The sequence below is a fragment of the Dreissena polymorpha genome, chromosome 6 (assembly GCF_020536995.1).
Source record: "Dreissena polymorpha isolate Duluth1 chromosome 6, UMN_Dpol_1.0, whole genome shotgun sequence".
Taxonomy (NCBI): Eukaryota; Metazoa; Mollusca; class Bivalvia; order Myida; family Dreissenidae; genus Dreissena; species Dreissena polymorpha.
The window spans coordinates 23,186,082-23,203,686 of NC_068360.1; the positions used below are offsets into that span (position 1 = coordinate 23,186,082).

The following is a 17,605-nucleotide window of genomic DNA, read 5'->3' on the forward strand; positions in this document are numbered from 1 at the left end:
TTAAACAAAATAGAAAAAGATACCGGTAAAACCATTATCTATGATTTTGTGTTATAGCCCCCACATAACCATTATCTATGATGTTATGTTATAACCACCAAATAACCATTATCTATGATTTTGTGTTGTTAACCCCAAATATTTCATAGTTTATTTTATTTACATTGGTTTCCTTTTTTTACTGGCATCCGTGTGCAGTTTTCATTAATGGAAAAGAACTGTGTAGGTTTTAAAAATTCTGCTTCATCTTGTAAGCGTAATAACATATTTTTCTCAACTTCAAGGGGAGATGATTCTGAACTTATTCTTACGTTGCTCATTTACGATAGCGGTTGAGTACTCATTGATATGAAAACACTGTTAAAGAGTTAATGTGTTTACCCTCTCACACATATATTTCATGGGCATAATAAAAACAAAAAATGGTTACAATAAAACAGCATATTTATTTAAACTTAAATTTCTACATCAAAACAAAAAGTTAACATAGAACATAAATAAAATAATTTGATTCTACTGGGGCCCGAACCTTTGGCCTCTCACATGTGAAGCGAGCGTGTAACCACTACACTACGGAACCGCTTGAAAAATCACCTTCTAACTAAGATATTAATAAGTGACTGTAATGTAACGGTTATCAATAAAGCAAAAACCCTTGTTATCGCTGTCGTCTTGTAAAATCGAAGAAAATACGCGTTAACCAAAACTCGAACAGCAAAAGTCTGCGCTATTGTTACAAAAACCACAAAATAAATATATTTTGATTATGTTTTGTTTTTATACAAAACCAGAAAGTTTCACCGGTTCGCGTATTTATATACATTGATCCGTAAAATAACTTCTCCTCCCATAAGCGAAAAAATAAAGTTTTACATACGAGTCGCCGCACTTCAGTGCGACGCCAAAAATATGCACCATAAAGATGCATCTTTAAAACTGTGATAGAAAACCCATCAAGTACTATTCATAAATATAATTCAATGTGTTGTTGTATTTTTACGTTGTAGAAATTATGTAAATATAATACGCACAGAATACGACCTTTGGTGGAGCAATATTTGTTTGGAACAGTAGTGTTCTAGCGGTGTTTACGAACGAGGGCGTTTTATTTTACTGAACATATAACCAGTGTGTTAGAGCACAACGATTCATTCGTAAGCAGTTTATTTATCAATTGTAACCACTAGAAAAAATAACACCGGCAAGTTTGTAAACTCACCGGATAGTTGAAATATAATTATTACTTTTGTTGACGCCTTGACCATTCTATCGACCTAAAAACATGATCGTGACGTCGTAAGTGTTGTTTGTTTGATAACTGTTGTGAAGTTTTGCGTTGCGCATTAACTTAAACTTTATCTTACATTACCTCTTAGCCCCATTTAACGTAACACCTCACTGGAAAGAAACAAACTTCCATAATTTTAGGCGTTTGATCATACAACAATATGCCCATTGTAAAATTTTAAAATAAAACATGTTTCTCTAAAGTTTTGTTGTTGTTGTTTTTTTCGTCATTCGTCACTTGCCTTAAAAAAAAAACCACAAACTTCTTAAATAAATACAGTACTGAATTTAAAAAAAGCAGAATTCGAAGTACAAAAGCAAATTCGTAATATTGTTGGATTGTGAAGGGTTATAAATTGTGTTATTAACATAACACAAATGTATGACAATTTACATAACATTTGTATATTTGTAGCTACATATTTTGCTCACTTACCGGGCTATTAATTTTAGGACTGCAAGATTGGAAAACTAAACGATGATTATAAAGAAAATTGTGCAGCAGTATGCGTTTACAATTTTCAATGTTGCTGCTTAGTTCACATAATTCTGTATATTGTGGCTGTGTCTCTCTGTGACGTCTCTTTTATCCGCAAAAGAACTAAATTATTATAATTAACATAAGGAACACTTCTTTGTAGACAGAGCAAATTATAAACCGGAATATTGCCTATATGACTAATATGTTACCAGTAAGCTTAGTAAACATGTAGATTCAGCGTATTTGCTATTTGATATTAAGAATGCCACACCGTAAACACAGAGTTATTGATATTTAATTGTTGTGCAAATACTTGAATAACCTTGTGTCATATTTATACTTTATTGTCGATACTAACAACTCTTAATAATGAAAAAAGAGTAATTAAGTAACGACCGTTCACAGCTACTAAAACCTATTTAACCGCTACTCCAAATGCTTTACGTCCCATGTCCGCCGCTATCAACAATTATGGGTCTTTTGTTTCAAGCCAGAGCTTAATACATGATACCAGCAGTGAAAGTATAAAGGTCATGATACAGGCCAGTTTTATGAATAATAAGTCTAATGTTAACTAATGTTATTGAAAATCGGATATCAGGTATCAATAATGTATTTAACGGACCATCGCAGTTTGCCTTTCTTCGTTTTTATGAATTGCGTACTGTCGTCCGAGTACAATGAATGGTGCTAATCAGACGTCAATGATCAACACTAATTGACATTTTGCAAAGGAACAACACGTCCATTAAAATCATTACATACAATTAAGACGCATCAATTAGATTTTTTTTTAAATCAGATTATATGCATACATGCCAAGCGTTGTTTGAATACATTCGAGAAATGCTTTTCACACAAGGCCACAAATGGATAATTGAAAAACATTACATAGTATTCCTTATTAAGCCTATTAATGCAAAGATATTCATGGATTGAAATCAGACCACAGCCATGGGTCCATTCTGTAACACAATTAAATCAGAAGTAAAAATGATATTTCAAAGACAGAAAATTAAAATTCTTCGTTTGCTCCCTTCCGATGCAAATCAACTGTTATGCACAGCAGATTTCAATTCCGGCTTGTTTCATGCATGTTAGTATCCCCAAGTGTTCCACCGACAACAGTTGTTGATCTTGGGAAGAAAAATAAATGATTTGTTATAAAATTTACGGTACATTTATTAAACTTCCTGCTATTTTACCGTGTTCTTCAATCTTCGTTATATCTGTAATTTTCCATGGCATGTGAAACCATAAAGATGTTAACATGAGTGGCAGAAAAACGAAACATTCCGTTGGATAGAATTATTGACGTCAAAAAATGTTATTTGTGAAACATGCTGCAAGTTTACATTATCACTTTCAGTGTTATAATTTCCAAGTTGATGGTCCAAGTAAACTTTATTGAACTGACTTACACAAAATGGTCCTATGCGAGTTTTATTCAATCGAACATATGGTTTTTGCGCTTTTTGCTAGTGTGTTTTTTTAACGTTTTCTGGTATATTCACTCAGAAAAACACGGTTATTATTTTTGAAAAGAAAAACAAGCATAATTCAATAAAACATTAAAGTATTCCACATTTTGTTCTGTATTTTTTAAATTGAGTTCTCATGTTTATGTAGAGAATGAGAAGTATTTAAATTCTTCTCAAAATCATCACTTGACGGACAGCATATTCGAGCATTCAAGCCTGTATATAGTTGTGATAATTGATTAATGCAGGCCCTGGCACTAACTTTTTGACAGGGTACCCGGAGGGAACCCTACTTTCAACTTTTGGTGGCCCTCACCCAAACTAGGGAGTCCTCTTGTTTCAACACACAGCTTCTCTCGGCGTAAGGGCAAATAAGTACAAGAAGCATACTAGTACACATTTTTATTTCCTATATTAAATTCTGTTGCCATTTAAAGCAGACCCATTAAAAGCTCATAACTTTGTCTTGTAAACTTTTGATTTCATGTATTTCATCAATATCATCAGCATTGTCATCCGTGTCATAATTATCTTCAGCATTGTCATCTTCAGCATTGCCCTTCGCCGCCAGAACTTAGCGTTTCGGAAGTTCTTATTATAATATTTTAAGAAATAAAAGGTAATTACGCGCATTCAGGGGTTTCACTGGCTCAACAAAAATGTTGCAACTTTTTCGCGCCGTGAAAACTGTCGATTATTCCAACCTTATTAATAAGAACAATCATTAAAAGAAACCTTACTACATTAATGTCATTGCCTATATTATCACTTTAAAAAGAATATTATTACATAAAAAACAATAAGTACCTTCATAAGTCATAACTTAATAAGTCTTAATAAGCTTTATTTTTATATAAATACCATTTTTTTCAACTTGATAAACAACACAGATAACCAAAATAATATAACAATGTTAACTTCAATGTATTAAACAGTATGCTGCCTAAATGTTTCAAAATTAATTATTTAAACATAGAATCACACCAATGTACATCATTTGAAAGGGAAAAAGAAATATAAAACATCAGAAAATAAATCATCTCACTTAATTTGTTAAACAGTTATATATGGTCATTTGGACATGTCATACATCAGCTTCTGTTATTAAAACGTTTTCTGTTAGTGGTGGATGATTTCCAGGATCAATTAAATTATAGTTGTTCACGCCTATTTCCTGACAGTAAGGCCCAGATAATTACCGCCATCTATTCTAGTTGCCTGAAATAACATAAAGCATATTTTTTTACAAACTATCAACAACAAACAAACACATACATGTCACTATCTTTAAATGTCCGAATTTTAACATATCCAAAATATAGTACACCAAGTGAACGATATACTTTTTATTTCAGAAATTGTTGGTATCTTAATCAAATTATACCTTACAAGGTCATTATAATAATGGAACTATCAAACAGAAATGCTCACAAATACCTGTAGAAAAAAGTGTATACCGGCATGTGTTTTTGTGGAGAAATTAAATGCTTTTGCCAGCCCGATCGCCTATGGTTTTGATTAAAGAAATAGAGCCCTTATAATTATTATAATTACTGATCGTCGTGACAGTTTGTCCCAATGTTACTTTTTTGGGGGCTCAATATCATAAAGGAGCCATTAATAATCCGATAATCCGATAATAACCCCCATAAAACTTGACAATAGCAGTAAAACACCGTTTGTAACACTTACACGCTTCAGTGATTTCAATATACTCTCTGCACTGTAGGTCGCTTACATCGTCGAAAATCAATATTTACAACTTACAGACGCTGGCCGCTAATGCTCAGTCGCGTGCTTTCGATTCGCAGTACATTTTCGGATAAGATTTTACCAATTTTTTTTTATACGCCGCTCTTAAAAAATTGGAGGCACTTTTAAAAATTCAAATGGTCAATCAAGACAAAGTGGGTTTATAAATTTAGGGTTCCCGAGGGACCACCTAGCTTGAAAGAACTGGTGGTCCTCGCCAAAATCTGGGGGCCTCGGGTCCCCGGACCACCGTAAGTGTCGAGGCCTGTTAATGGTTGAAAAAAACTTTTAACAGAAGCTGCAAACAGTGATATTAATTGCATCTTTATTACAATTGCTCCAATATTGTTTTTCAGTTTTATTCCGTTCCTAGCCTGCAAATTTATATTTGTATCTTCGGTGTGTTTTTTTCTTTTACAAATCTTTCGCACGATGTGTTATTCCTCATTAAATAAAACATTAGCTTTCCCAAAATAATCTGCTTAAATTAAAAACAGTTTTTCTCTATTATATTCTTGTGCAACGCTTTGGGCATGTTAAGGTGCATGCTGTGATAAACACCTTGTTTTTCTAGAAGTTATCTTCATGTAAATATGTAATTTTTATATTTGACTGTTATTTTCTCTTCGCACCATATTCTTATTAATATTTACGGACGGGTATTTCTGCGCGTGACTGTCATTTCGTTTCGCTTTGATCAAGACGTTGACAATGTATGCAATGACGAGAGATTTATTTCGACAATTAAAACATGAACACTTTGGCAATGTTTATAGTCCAATTTTCTTGTATCTACCTGTTGGTTCTGTAAATTGTTTTTTTTTAAATATTTATTGGCTTAATTATTATAATAGTTTCATTGATCAAACTTATTAATTTAGACGTTACAAAATAAAATTATAGTACAAATATTTAACTAAAGACATCTTTAAATTATAGACTGTAGCTTCGGTTTTATGTTTAGCTTTCTTTAAATATATATTTTGTATTCTTTAAATTTATTTGAGTATATATGTCAGAGATTTTATAAATATTGTTCATGATTGTCCACGTTTTATTGTCTGGGGTATAGTTTACCCCTCACTGATGGTCAATAAAGTTGAAACCTGAACAAGTATTTTATTGCAGTTATTAATAATTTAAATGCTTTAATTATTATTTGTTTTTCAAAATTCTTAATATGAAAGCGTGTTCTCTGTCTCATTTTAGTTGTTGTTGTCTTTCATATGTATATCACAATTCTTGAAATTCCTGCGTGGAATTGATTCACTTGAGAATATTGTCCGATGTCTGTGACACACTATGTATTAAGCATCCTTGCAATTGTTCATGCTATTAAATGACCCTTTGGCAATCCTGCAGAGGGATTTGATGTAATAAATTTGTAAAATTTAGTTACATAATCCAAAAGAAATATTCTGTTAAATTGAATTAATCAAATAAGAACAATAATTATTTTTTACGCTATAATTGTAATTGTACTAATACGCAATATAAGGTATAGGGTTACAAATCCTTAGGTGATCCTACTACTATTTTATAATTATGAGATCGACTGCGATTTATTTCATACTACAAACTTATTTGTTGATAGACATACTTATACAACAGTACATCGTCTTTAACTCAAATATACAAATTATTTTCTGTCACGTGAATACGAGTAATAACAACATTTTGTAACATATAAGTCATATACAAATAAACACAATATACGTCAAGAACACGTAAGTTCTATCGAAGGGTGATGACATCTATCAAACAATATTATTTAGTAATGTATTTCTTATGACTAAAGCTTCTTTGATATATTTACATACTTTTGAAATTACTAATCTATCACTGGAAACTAATAACTCATGGAATTTATACACAGATGGGTTAATATAAAATTTACCACTAATATATATTTTTTAATCTATTTAACAGTAGCATATACATATAAAATGGTATTCGTCTTCTAAATCAACGGAATTACAGCACAAACAATAACGCTCATTTCGTGGAATGTTGTTATCTGCCAGTTTGGATTCTCAGTGGATGTGCAGAGACTCTCAATCTTATAAAAAATTAACGCAGGCGTCTAGGAAGTAGGTCTAAATATTTTTCGTATTCCAAAAAGGATTTATACATTTTATACATATCTAATACAGGACTGTTATTCATTTTACCATACCATTCTTGTTTAAAATTGTCAACAAGTCTGCATTTGAACTCTCTAACAAAACTATTTACTTGCACAACGTTTGGATTTTCAAATACATAACCAAATCAATAAGTATTTAACATCTTAACATCTGGTACCCAATTTTTATAACCTTTATTACAATCGTGTAAAGCTTGTTTGTAAACAATTGCATTAATAATATTTTCATTGTTAAGAATTTTAAACCAAAACTTTATAATTCTAACATACCTGTTTACGAACCATGGGTATCTACCTAATTTCCCATTAACAGCAGCATTACATGTATTTATTTTAACTTGAAGCAATCGTTTGCAAAATTTTAAATGTATACGTTCAATATCATCTGACTTTGTGAAACCCCACACTTCTGAAGCATAATTTAATATAGAACCCACAAAGGAGTCAAACAACTGACAGAATATTTTTGGTTTTAAATCAAAGTCATAACATTTATCAAAAATGTATTCAATGCTTTAAGGGCTTTACCAACAAAATGTTCTTGGTTTAGTTTAAAACTTCCAGTATAATTCAACACCGTGCCTAAGTAGTTAAAGTTATCAACAACTTCAATATCATTGCCATTGTATGACCATTTTTCATTTTCTTTTAATCCTCCACTTTTCCGAAATACCATTATTTAAGTTTTTGAAGTGTTAACATTTTGCCCCCAATCATTACAGTATACAAATAATTTATCTAAATGTGATTGGACTTCAGCAGGTGACTTGCCTAAAATGGCCATGTCATCGGAAAATAATAATAAAATCAAAACAATATCGTCTATACTCAAACCAGAGTTAATGTTATCTTGTGTGTAAGGTTCAAGTTCTTCAACCAATAAAGAAAACAAAATCGGCGACATTACCTTCCCTTGCCTCAGTCCAACCGCATAACTAAAATAATATGAATAAGATGAACATGATTTAGCACGTGACTTAACATTCGCATACATATCCTTCACTATTCTAAGCAATTTACCTTGTATACCAGACTTAAACATGTTCAACCATAATTCAGTGCGGTAAATACTATCAAAACATTTTAACATTTTAACAAATCGACGTATATAACATAAAGACTTTTATTTTCATTTATATAATTTTGTACATTCGACATCAATCTATAAATAGCATCAATAGTTAAATAACCTTTTCTAAATCCGAACTGCGCATCCGAAATAATAGTGTTTTCATTGCAAAAAGTTTCAATGCGCTTGTTTAAAATCGTGGTAAATAATGTTGAGAAGCAACTTACTAAAGTAATCGCTCTATAATTATTAACATCATTGGCAGCACCTTTTTTATGTTAATGGATTAAAACCCCTTTAGAGCAGATATTCTTTACAGTTAAGAATCGTAAACTTAAACAAACATACGCAGGCAGGTATGATGCAACTTTTGCTCGCTCTTGAAAGAACTAGATTGAACGTGACTACGTAATAAGTGTGATTAAATATCGAAAATTACTTTAAGTCCAAGACATTTCTTGTATTTTTTCCGAATGTCCGGTATCTGCGGCATTATCTTATAGAATTGTTCCATAGAAGACTTACGAACATATTGCAAGGGACAATATTTACAAGATTTATGTATTGCTAATTTAATAAATATTAAATATAAATAAATGTGCGTCCACTAACACGTTTCATTGCTTTGTACTGGCACCAGACATCTTAATAAACGCAGTAAAATAGTGGACTATTTTTTATTAACTCTTTGTTTTTACCGAAACATACAATGTTGTTACTGTGTGTCGTAATGAAAATCCCACCAGTTGCAACATATAAAATGTAGTTTAGTGTTTCTGTATTCAATTTTTATTTGCAAACTGTCATATTTCTACTTTTCATTAACCTGCTTATTATGGGTTTGTAATATTGCTGACGATATTTGCTAGTTATTGAAAACCTTAGTTGTATTCAAAATAGATAATGTGTTGATTTATACTGCCCTTTCGAGATATTTCTCATTAATAAAGAATTACCTGTATATTTAATGAGCTAATTGTTCGAGTCAAGTTTTATTCCAAAAGTTAAGTGTGCAGGTCAGTATAAATGGCTTCCGGAAAACTAAGCAAAACCGATATTTGGCAAACATATGTACCTTTTTCGTTTAAGATATTCATATTGTATATACAGTTTGCTTTGCCATGATTCTTTGTGCTTATCTATTGATGGTTGTTATATAGAATTTCCGTTTCTTTCATTACAATTTGTTTGTTCAAAATAGCCTTTACCATGGATCTTTGGGGATTTTTCCCATATTAAAACATGGGATTTTATATATCAAAGACATTTGAACGGAAATCAGCACATATACTTTTACAATCTTAAAACCGATAACTAAGCCTTTTAAAGCGTGTAAAAGCTATTCGAAAATTCCATTCAACAATTTAGAATAATCCCATCATAAAAGGGGGAAAATCCCATTAGAAAACGAAAAAATCCCATGAGAAAATGCAAAACTCCCACTGCAGACCAACGTTGCTAATAAATTTCATAGAAAAACCGCATTTTGTAAGCAAACATATTCATTACAAAAATGACTTTAACGCATACTGTATCTTAAAGGCATAGTAAAAGGGTACATAAGTGTGAGGCATTTCGGTTTTGCAAAGTTTTCCGTTTGCCGTTTTTAATGAAAACAGAAAATACATATGAACTTATTACATTGATAATTAGGTATAACTGTACTTATTGACGAACTGTCAACTTATACGCTGTCAATAATGAAACATGATGACAGCAAATAGATATCCATTAACATATTTATATATATAAAAATGTAAACATGTATCCGTTGATACTCGAGTATAAGTTCACGAACTGGCCTTTGTGTGAATACATTAGAGATAAGACTTTCACACAAAAACACTAATGGATAATTTGATATTTGTGCTAAAATCCTCGACATTGCATAGAAAACAAGCATCAGCAAAGAAAATATTACATTCAAATCAAACCACAGCAGGCTCTAATGCTGAAACATAATTAAACCGGAAGTTAATTTCATATTATAAACACTAAAAATGAACACCCTTCATTAGCTCCTTCCAGATGCGATTTAGTTGTTTGGCTATTAACAGCATATTTCATTACCGGCTGTTGTTTCCGGCATTTTAGTATCGCCGACCTTTCCACGGACAAGAACTGCTTATCGCTGGAAGAACAAATTAATTTTACTTTACATTTATGCCTAGAGGACTCTCCCATCCTTCTAAATTGGATCAATTTATTTCCAAAATTAGGGATGCCTAGTATATGTATTTCTATATTTAGAATATTTCCTACAGAAATTTCTTTAAGCAAACAGCGCAGACCCTGATGAGATGTCGCATCATGCGGCGTCTCATATGGGTCTACGCTGTTTGACAAGGCCTTTTTTCTAGACGCTAGGCATAAATGGGTTTATATTAACTTGTATTTATTCAGCATCCTTACAATTATTCATGCTATAATATGACACCGTTTCCATAGCTTCAGGATATGAGGTGACATTGAAGTTATAAATTCATAACATTTATAGTCTATTGTTCTGTAATTGTGATAGTACTAATACATATTTTCAGGTTTAGGATTTTATAACTTCAATTGAACAGAATATTTCCTTTTTGAAATCTGTAACTCAAGTTTACATATTAATGTCACCACATATCCTGAAGTTATGGAAATGGTCATATTATAGCATGAACAATGGAAAGGATGCTGAATAAATTAAAGTTTCTATTAAAGTAAAATTGCTTTGTTCTTTCAGATATAAGCAGTTCTTGTCCGTGGAATGGTCGGTGATACTAAAATGCCGGAAACAACAGCCGGTAATGAAATCTGCTGTTAACCCATTTATGCCTAGCGTCAAGAAAAAAGGCCTTGGCAAACAGCGTAGACCCAGATGAGACGTCTCATTAGGGTCTGCGCTGTTTGCTTAAAGGAAGTTCTATAAGAAATATTCTAAATATAGAAATAAATATACTAGACATTCCTAATTTTGGAAATAAATTGATCCAATTTAGAAGGATGGAGGTAACAGTACACTAAATAACCGTTTCATGAAGGGCTGTACTCTCTAAAAAAATACCATAGTTGACAGGAAGGCATGTTTTACACTTTTATCTATTATTCGGTTGTTATCTTTCGGAGATAATGGTAGGGCATGAATAGGTGTTCACTACTGAATCCCTGAAATATGATAAACTTGAAGACTTTAGTAAACCATCGCACTGAAAAAGGTATCATTCCACCAAGAAACGGCCGAAAAAAAAGTTGCAAAAGAAGTCGATTTTGATTTGTGTCAAGTTCTTTCTTGCATTGAACATGACATATTTGTTATTGCATAAATCGATTCCGCTTAGAATGGCCTTTAAGAAAAGGTATGGTTATGGGGATCTCTAAGTGCAAAATGTTGCATTTATTTTGGCCTAAAGTTGTCGCTTTCACATTGAATTATATAGGAAAACTATTTAGTGTATTCTGACCTAAAAGAGTCCACTAGGCATAAATGGGTTAATTATTAGCCAAACAACTAAATCGCATCTGGTAGGAGCTAATGACGGGTGTTAATTTTCAATTTTTATAATATGAAATTAACTTCCGGTATAATTATGTTTCAGCATTAGTGCCTGCTGTGGATTGATTTTAATCTAATATTTTCTTTGCTGATGCTTGTTTTCTATGCAATGTCGAGGATTTTAGCACAAATATCCAATTATCCATTAGTGTTTTTGTGTGAAAGTCTTATCTCTAATGTATTCACACAAAGGCCCGGTCGTGAACTTATACTCGAGTAATATTATTTTAACCTATGAAACCTATTTACCAACGGATACATGTTAACATCTTTATACAAATAAGTATGTTAATGGATGTATATCTGCTGTCATCATGTTTCATTATTGACATTATATATGTGTCATTCAAGGCTTTCGGCTGCCTAAAAACGCCAAAGTGAAGAATGCATACTATGACAGTTCGTCAATAAGTACAATTATATATGAGTATCAATGCAATAAGTTCATATTTATGTTTAAATTAAAAACGGCAAACGGAAAACTTTGCAAAACCGGAATGTATCCCACTTATGTACCCTTTTACTTTGCCTTTTTAAGATACAGTATTCGGTCATATTTTTTTATAAAAACTGATTATGTTTGCTAACAAAATGTGTTTTTTTCTATGAAATTTATTAGCAACGTTGGTCTGCCATGGGAGTTTTGCATTTTCCCATGGGATTTTTTCGTTTTCCAGTTATATTTTTCCTTTTATCTAATGGGATTATTCTTATTTTTTAAATGTAATTTTTGAATAGCTTTTACACGCTTTAAAAGGCTTAGTTATCGGTTTTAAGATTGTAAAAGTATATGTGCTGATTTCCGTTCAAATGTCTTTGATATATAAAATCCCATGTTTTAATATGGGAAAAATCCCCAAAGATCCATGGTAAAGGCTATTTTGAACAAACAAATTGTATGAAAGAAATGGAAATACTATATAACAACCATCAATAGATGAGCACAAAGAATCATGGCAAAGCAAACTGTATATACAATATGAATATCTTAAACTAAAGGGTACATATGTTTGCCAAATATCGGTTTTGCTTAGTTTTCCGAAAGCCATTTATACTGACCTGCACACTGAACTTTTGGAATAGACTTGACTCGAACAATTAGCTCATTAAATATACAGGTAAGTCTTTATTGATGAGAAATATCTCCAAAGGCAATATAAATCAACACATTATCTATTTTGAATACAACTAAGGTTTTCAATAACTAGCAAATATCGTCAGCAACATTACAAAACCCATAATAAGCAGGTTAATGAAAAGTAGAAATATGACAATGTGCGAATAATAATTGAATACAGAAAAACTTAACTAAATTTTTTATGTTGCAACTGGTGGGGTTAACATTACGACACACAGTAACAACATTGTATTTTTCGGTAAAAACAAAGGGTCACATAAACAATTGTCAACTATTTTACTGCGTTTATTAAGATTTCTGGTACCAGTGCAAAGCAATGAAACGTGTTGGTGGACGCACAATTATTTATATTTAATATTTAGTGAATGAGCAATACGTAAATCTAGTAAATATTTTCCCTTGCAATATTTTCGTATGTCTTCTATGTAAAACTTCTATAAGATAATGCCGCAGAAACCTGACATTTGGAAAATAACAAGAAAGTTCTTGGACTTAAAGCAAATTGCGTAATTTAATCACACTTATTACGTAGGCACATTCAATCTCATTCATTCAAGGGCAAGCACAAGTTGAACCACACTAGCTTATGTTTGTTTAAGTATACCATGCTTAACTGTAAAAACTATCTGCTCTATCAACAAATAAGTTTGAAGTATAAAATAAATCGCAGTCGATCTCACAATTATAAAATAGTAGTAGGATCACCTTAGGATTGGTAACCCTATACCTTATATTGTGTATAAGTTAAATGACAATTACAGAAAAATAGAAAATTATTGTTCTTTTTTTATTAATTTAATCAAACAGAATATTTCTTTTGGATTCTGTAACTCAATTTTACATATTTATATCATCAAATCCCCCTGCAGAATTGGCAAGGGTCATATTATAGCATGCAACATTGCAAGGATGCTTAATACATAACGAGTCGCAGACATCAGACAATATTCTATAGTGAACCAAGTCCACGCAGGAAGTTCAGGAATTGTGGTATACATATAAAAGACAACAACAACTAACATGAGACAGAGAACACGCTTTCATATAAAGGGTTTTCTAAAAACAAATAATAATTAAAGCATTTAAATTATTAATAACTGCAATAAAATACTTGTTCAGGTTTCAACTATATTGACGATCAGTGACGAGTAAACTATAACCAAGACAATAAAAAGTGTACAATCATAAGCAATATTTATAAAATATGGGACATATATACTCAAATAAATTTAAAGAATACAAAAAATATATTTTAAGAAAGCTAAACATAAAACCGCACCTACAGTCTATAATTTATAGATGTCTCTAGTTAAATATTTGTATTATAATTTTGTTTTGTAACGTCTAATTTAATAAGTTTGATCAATGAAATATTAATAAACTAAAGCCAATAAATATTTTTAAAAAATTACAGAACCAACAGGTAGATAAAAGAAAATTGGACTATAAACAATACCAAAGTGTTCATGTTTTTTGTCGAAATAAATCTACCGTCATTGCATATATCGTCAACGTCTTGATCAAAGCGAAACGGAAATGACAGTCACGCGCAGAAATACCCGTCCGTACAGTACATATTAATAAGAGTATGGTGCGAAGAGAAAATTACATTCAAATATTACATCTGAAGGTTCATATTTAAATGAAGTGTACTTCTAGAAAAACTAGTTTTTTTCACAGCTTGCACTTTTACATGCCTAAAGCGTTGCTTAATAACTAATTGTGTTTTTGTTCAATAAATAAGAATCTAATCGAGCAGAACTGTAGTTAACACATTTATGCCTAGTGGACTCTCCCATCCTTCTAAATTAGATCAATTTATTAAAAAAATTATTGATATCTAGTATATTTATTTCTATATTTAGAATATTTCTTACAGAAATTCCTTTCATGCGGCGTCTCATCTGGGTGTACGCTGTTTGCCAAGGCCTTTGTTCTAGACGCTCGGCATAAATGGGTTAATTTCAGCTGATTATTTTGGAAAAGCTCATGCTTAATTTAATGAGGAATACTACATCGCACGAAAGATTTGTAAAAGAAGAAAAATATACCGAAGATACAAATATAAATTTGCAGGCTAGGAACGCAATAAAACTGAAAAACAATATTGGAGCAATTGTAATAAAGATGCAATTAATATCACTGTTTGAAGCTTTTGTTAATAGTTTTTTCAACCATTTATCAATTATCACACCTTTTTAGAGGCTTGAATGTTCGAATATGCTGTCCGTCAAGTGATAAATTTGAGAACAATTTAAATACTTCTCATTCTGTACATAAATATGACAACTGTGTTCAATAAAAGAGCCAAAATAAGATTTTGAATACTTTAATATTTTCTTTTTTTCTTTAAAAAAATAATAACCATGTTTGTTAGAAAACATTAAAAAAAAACACTAGCAAAAAGCGCACAAACCTTATGTCCAATTTAATAAATCTCGCATGGGCCCGTTTTGTGTACGTCAGTTCAATAAGGTATACTTGGACCATCAACTTGGAAATCATAACACTGATAGTGATAATGTAAACTTGCCACATGTTTTACAAATAACATTTTCTGACTTCAATTATTCTATCTAACGGAATGTTTCGTTTTTCTGCCACTCATTTTAACATTTTTATGGTTTCACATGCCATGGAAAATTGAAGATATAATGAAGAATGAAGAACAGGTACTGTAGCAGGAAGTTTAATAAATGTGCCGTAAATTTTAAAACAAATTATTTATTTTTCTCCCCAAGATCAATAACTATTGTCGGTGGAACACTTGGGGATACAAACATGCATGAAAAAAACCGGTTATGAAAAAACTTTTTCACTGGCATACCTTTAAAGAAATTTGTAAATAAAGTGCTAAATATGATACAAATCCCTGCATCGTCGACTTTAAATAGCCATATTTCAATAAAGCCTGAATATTAATAACCAGGATTTTTCTAACATACATGGTAAAACCTCCTTTGAATACACCAAAATATATTTTAATTCATAAATGCCTTTAAACAATTATAGAACTGGATTTACTAACCCTACCGAAATTCATCGAAATATATCGGCAACTTCTCCTAGCACATCCAACTTCTCACAGCATATCGGGTTTCCGGGGATGCTTAAGAGAATAAGATACAGTAGATCTAATTGTTTTATATAAACAGTATGAATTTAAAGTAAATGTTACACACAAATGTATGATTTATTGAAATCGTATCAGGAGAGATCTTATAACTGTATTATTGGTTTGGCATACAGATTCAATATATATTTACAAAAAAATAACACACCCTTTTTTCTTTTTTAATATTTCCTTGAGCTCGTTCAGTTCACTCATCTTTTTCGTAGAATTGCAATTAAAGCCGTAAATTACATTAAATGGTATATTTTGTTTTGGCTTTCGAAAGTCTGTGCTAGTATAATCACACGTGTGTTTAGCCCTTAACAGAGCTTTCTGCAAAACATAACATGAACTTTATGAACTTTTAAAACAATATTTCATGACCACAGGCATATGATTTTGAGACATTTTCGATAAATATATCTATTAAAAAACAACGACCGTGTACTTTTCAGCATATCAATTCATTATTTAACGCTCATGTTTCATACATACAAAAACTAAAAGTATGACAATCTTATGCTCGATCATTAGTGAGCATTTGTGTCACCGAAAAAAGTGTTTATGTCGGAAGAAATTGTCAAATGCGATTGTTTGATAATTATATGATAATTCACCAATTATCTAAAGTAAACGCTGCAAGACGGAACATAAAACTGAATTAACGGCCGAAATATCATTCCACATAAGTCATTTCTATCCAGTTTTCTCCGATTCCACCAACCGTATACCATATGTCGTGTTCTGAGAAAACTGGGCTTAATTCATGTGCGTAAACTGTCGTCCCAGATCAGCATGTGCAGTCCGCACAGGCTAATCATGGACGACACTTTCCACTTTTATGGTATTTTTAGTTTCAAGGAAGTCCCTCCTTAACGAAAATCACGTTTAGGCGGAAAGTGTCGTCCCTGATTAGCCTGTGCAAACTGCACAGGCTAATCTGGGATGACACTTTACGCACATGCATTAAGCCCAGTTTTCTCAGAGCAACAAGGCTCACCATGAGTAAAGCCAATAGATGCTGATGATGCGTGGGCGCTACGCTCCACACTGATAGGCGGATTCGTTCAAGATCAGATACCGATGCGCTTGTCCAGAATTGCAGGAATACGGGCGCATAACAAGCATAAAAACTCTAGACTCGCGCGCAAATATTAGTATAACTTTTCATAACAGCATCGCGTGAATTTCAATTACAATTCTGTTCAGTTCGCACAATTATTTAAACCACCGTTAGCATTGTCAGTAAGCGGATATCCATCAGCGGGAAGTGTTCTTCAACTGTGAATATACACGTTACGTTAATATGTAAGTATTACCTATTAAATAAATAGGTTTAAACTAACTATTTAATCCGTAATTGAAATATATTCATAGAAACGTATCTAAAAGTACACTTATTTCATAGATTTGTTTGATTGTACTTTGTGTGTGAAATTCAGGATTTGTTTAAATATTCATTTTTTTGTAAATATTTTTATTCAAATGCAAATGTTTAGATTCAGTGTCATTCGAATATGATTTATTGTTTAAAAACGTATATGGTTTTCTTCCAAAATAAAATACTGTATTTATCTCTTTAAGACAAAATAAAATTCTATTCA

At 31.6% G+C, this 17,605-nt stretch overlaps 1 protein-coding gene across 2 annotated transcripts in view; it reads left to right on the forward strand.

Moving 5' to 3' along the window:
- LOC127836071 (calmodulin-like) overlaps window positions 1–17,605 on the forward strand; it is an 82,299-nt gene that overhangs the window by 51,822 nt on the left and 12,872 nt on the right. The window contains exon 1 of one of the 2 annotated variants that reach the window (XM_052362496.1): window positions 17,099–17,309. The exons of the other annotated variant lie outside the window; for it this stretch is intronic. Within the exon in view, the coding sequence (XP_052218456.1) occupies window positions 17,308–17,309 (2 nt within the window). The 5' untranslated portion in view covers window positions 17,099–17,307. Of the gene's footprint in view, window positions 1–17,098; window positions 17,310–17,605 lie in introns of those variants that run through there. 2 annotated transcript variants of the gene reach the window in all.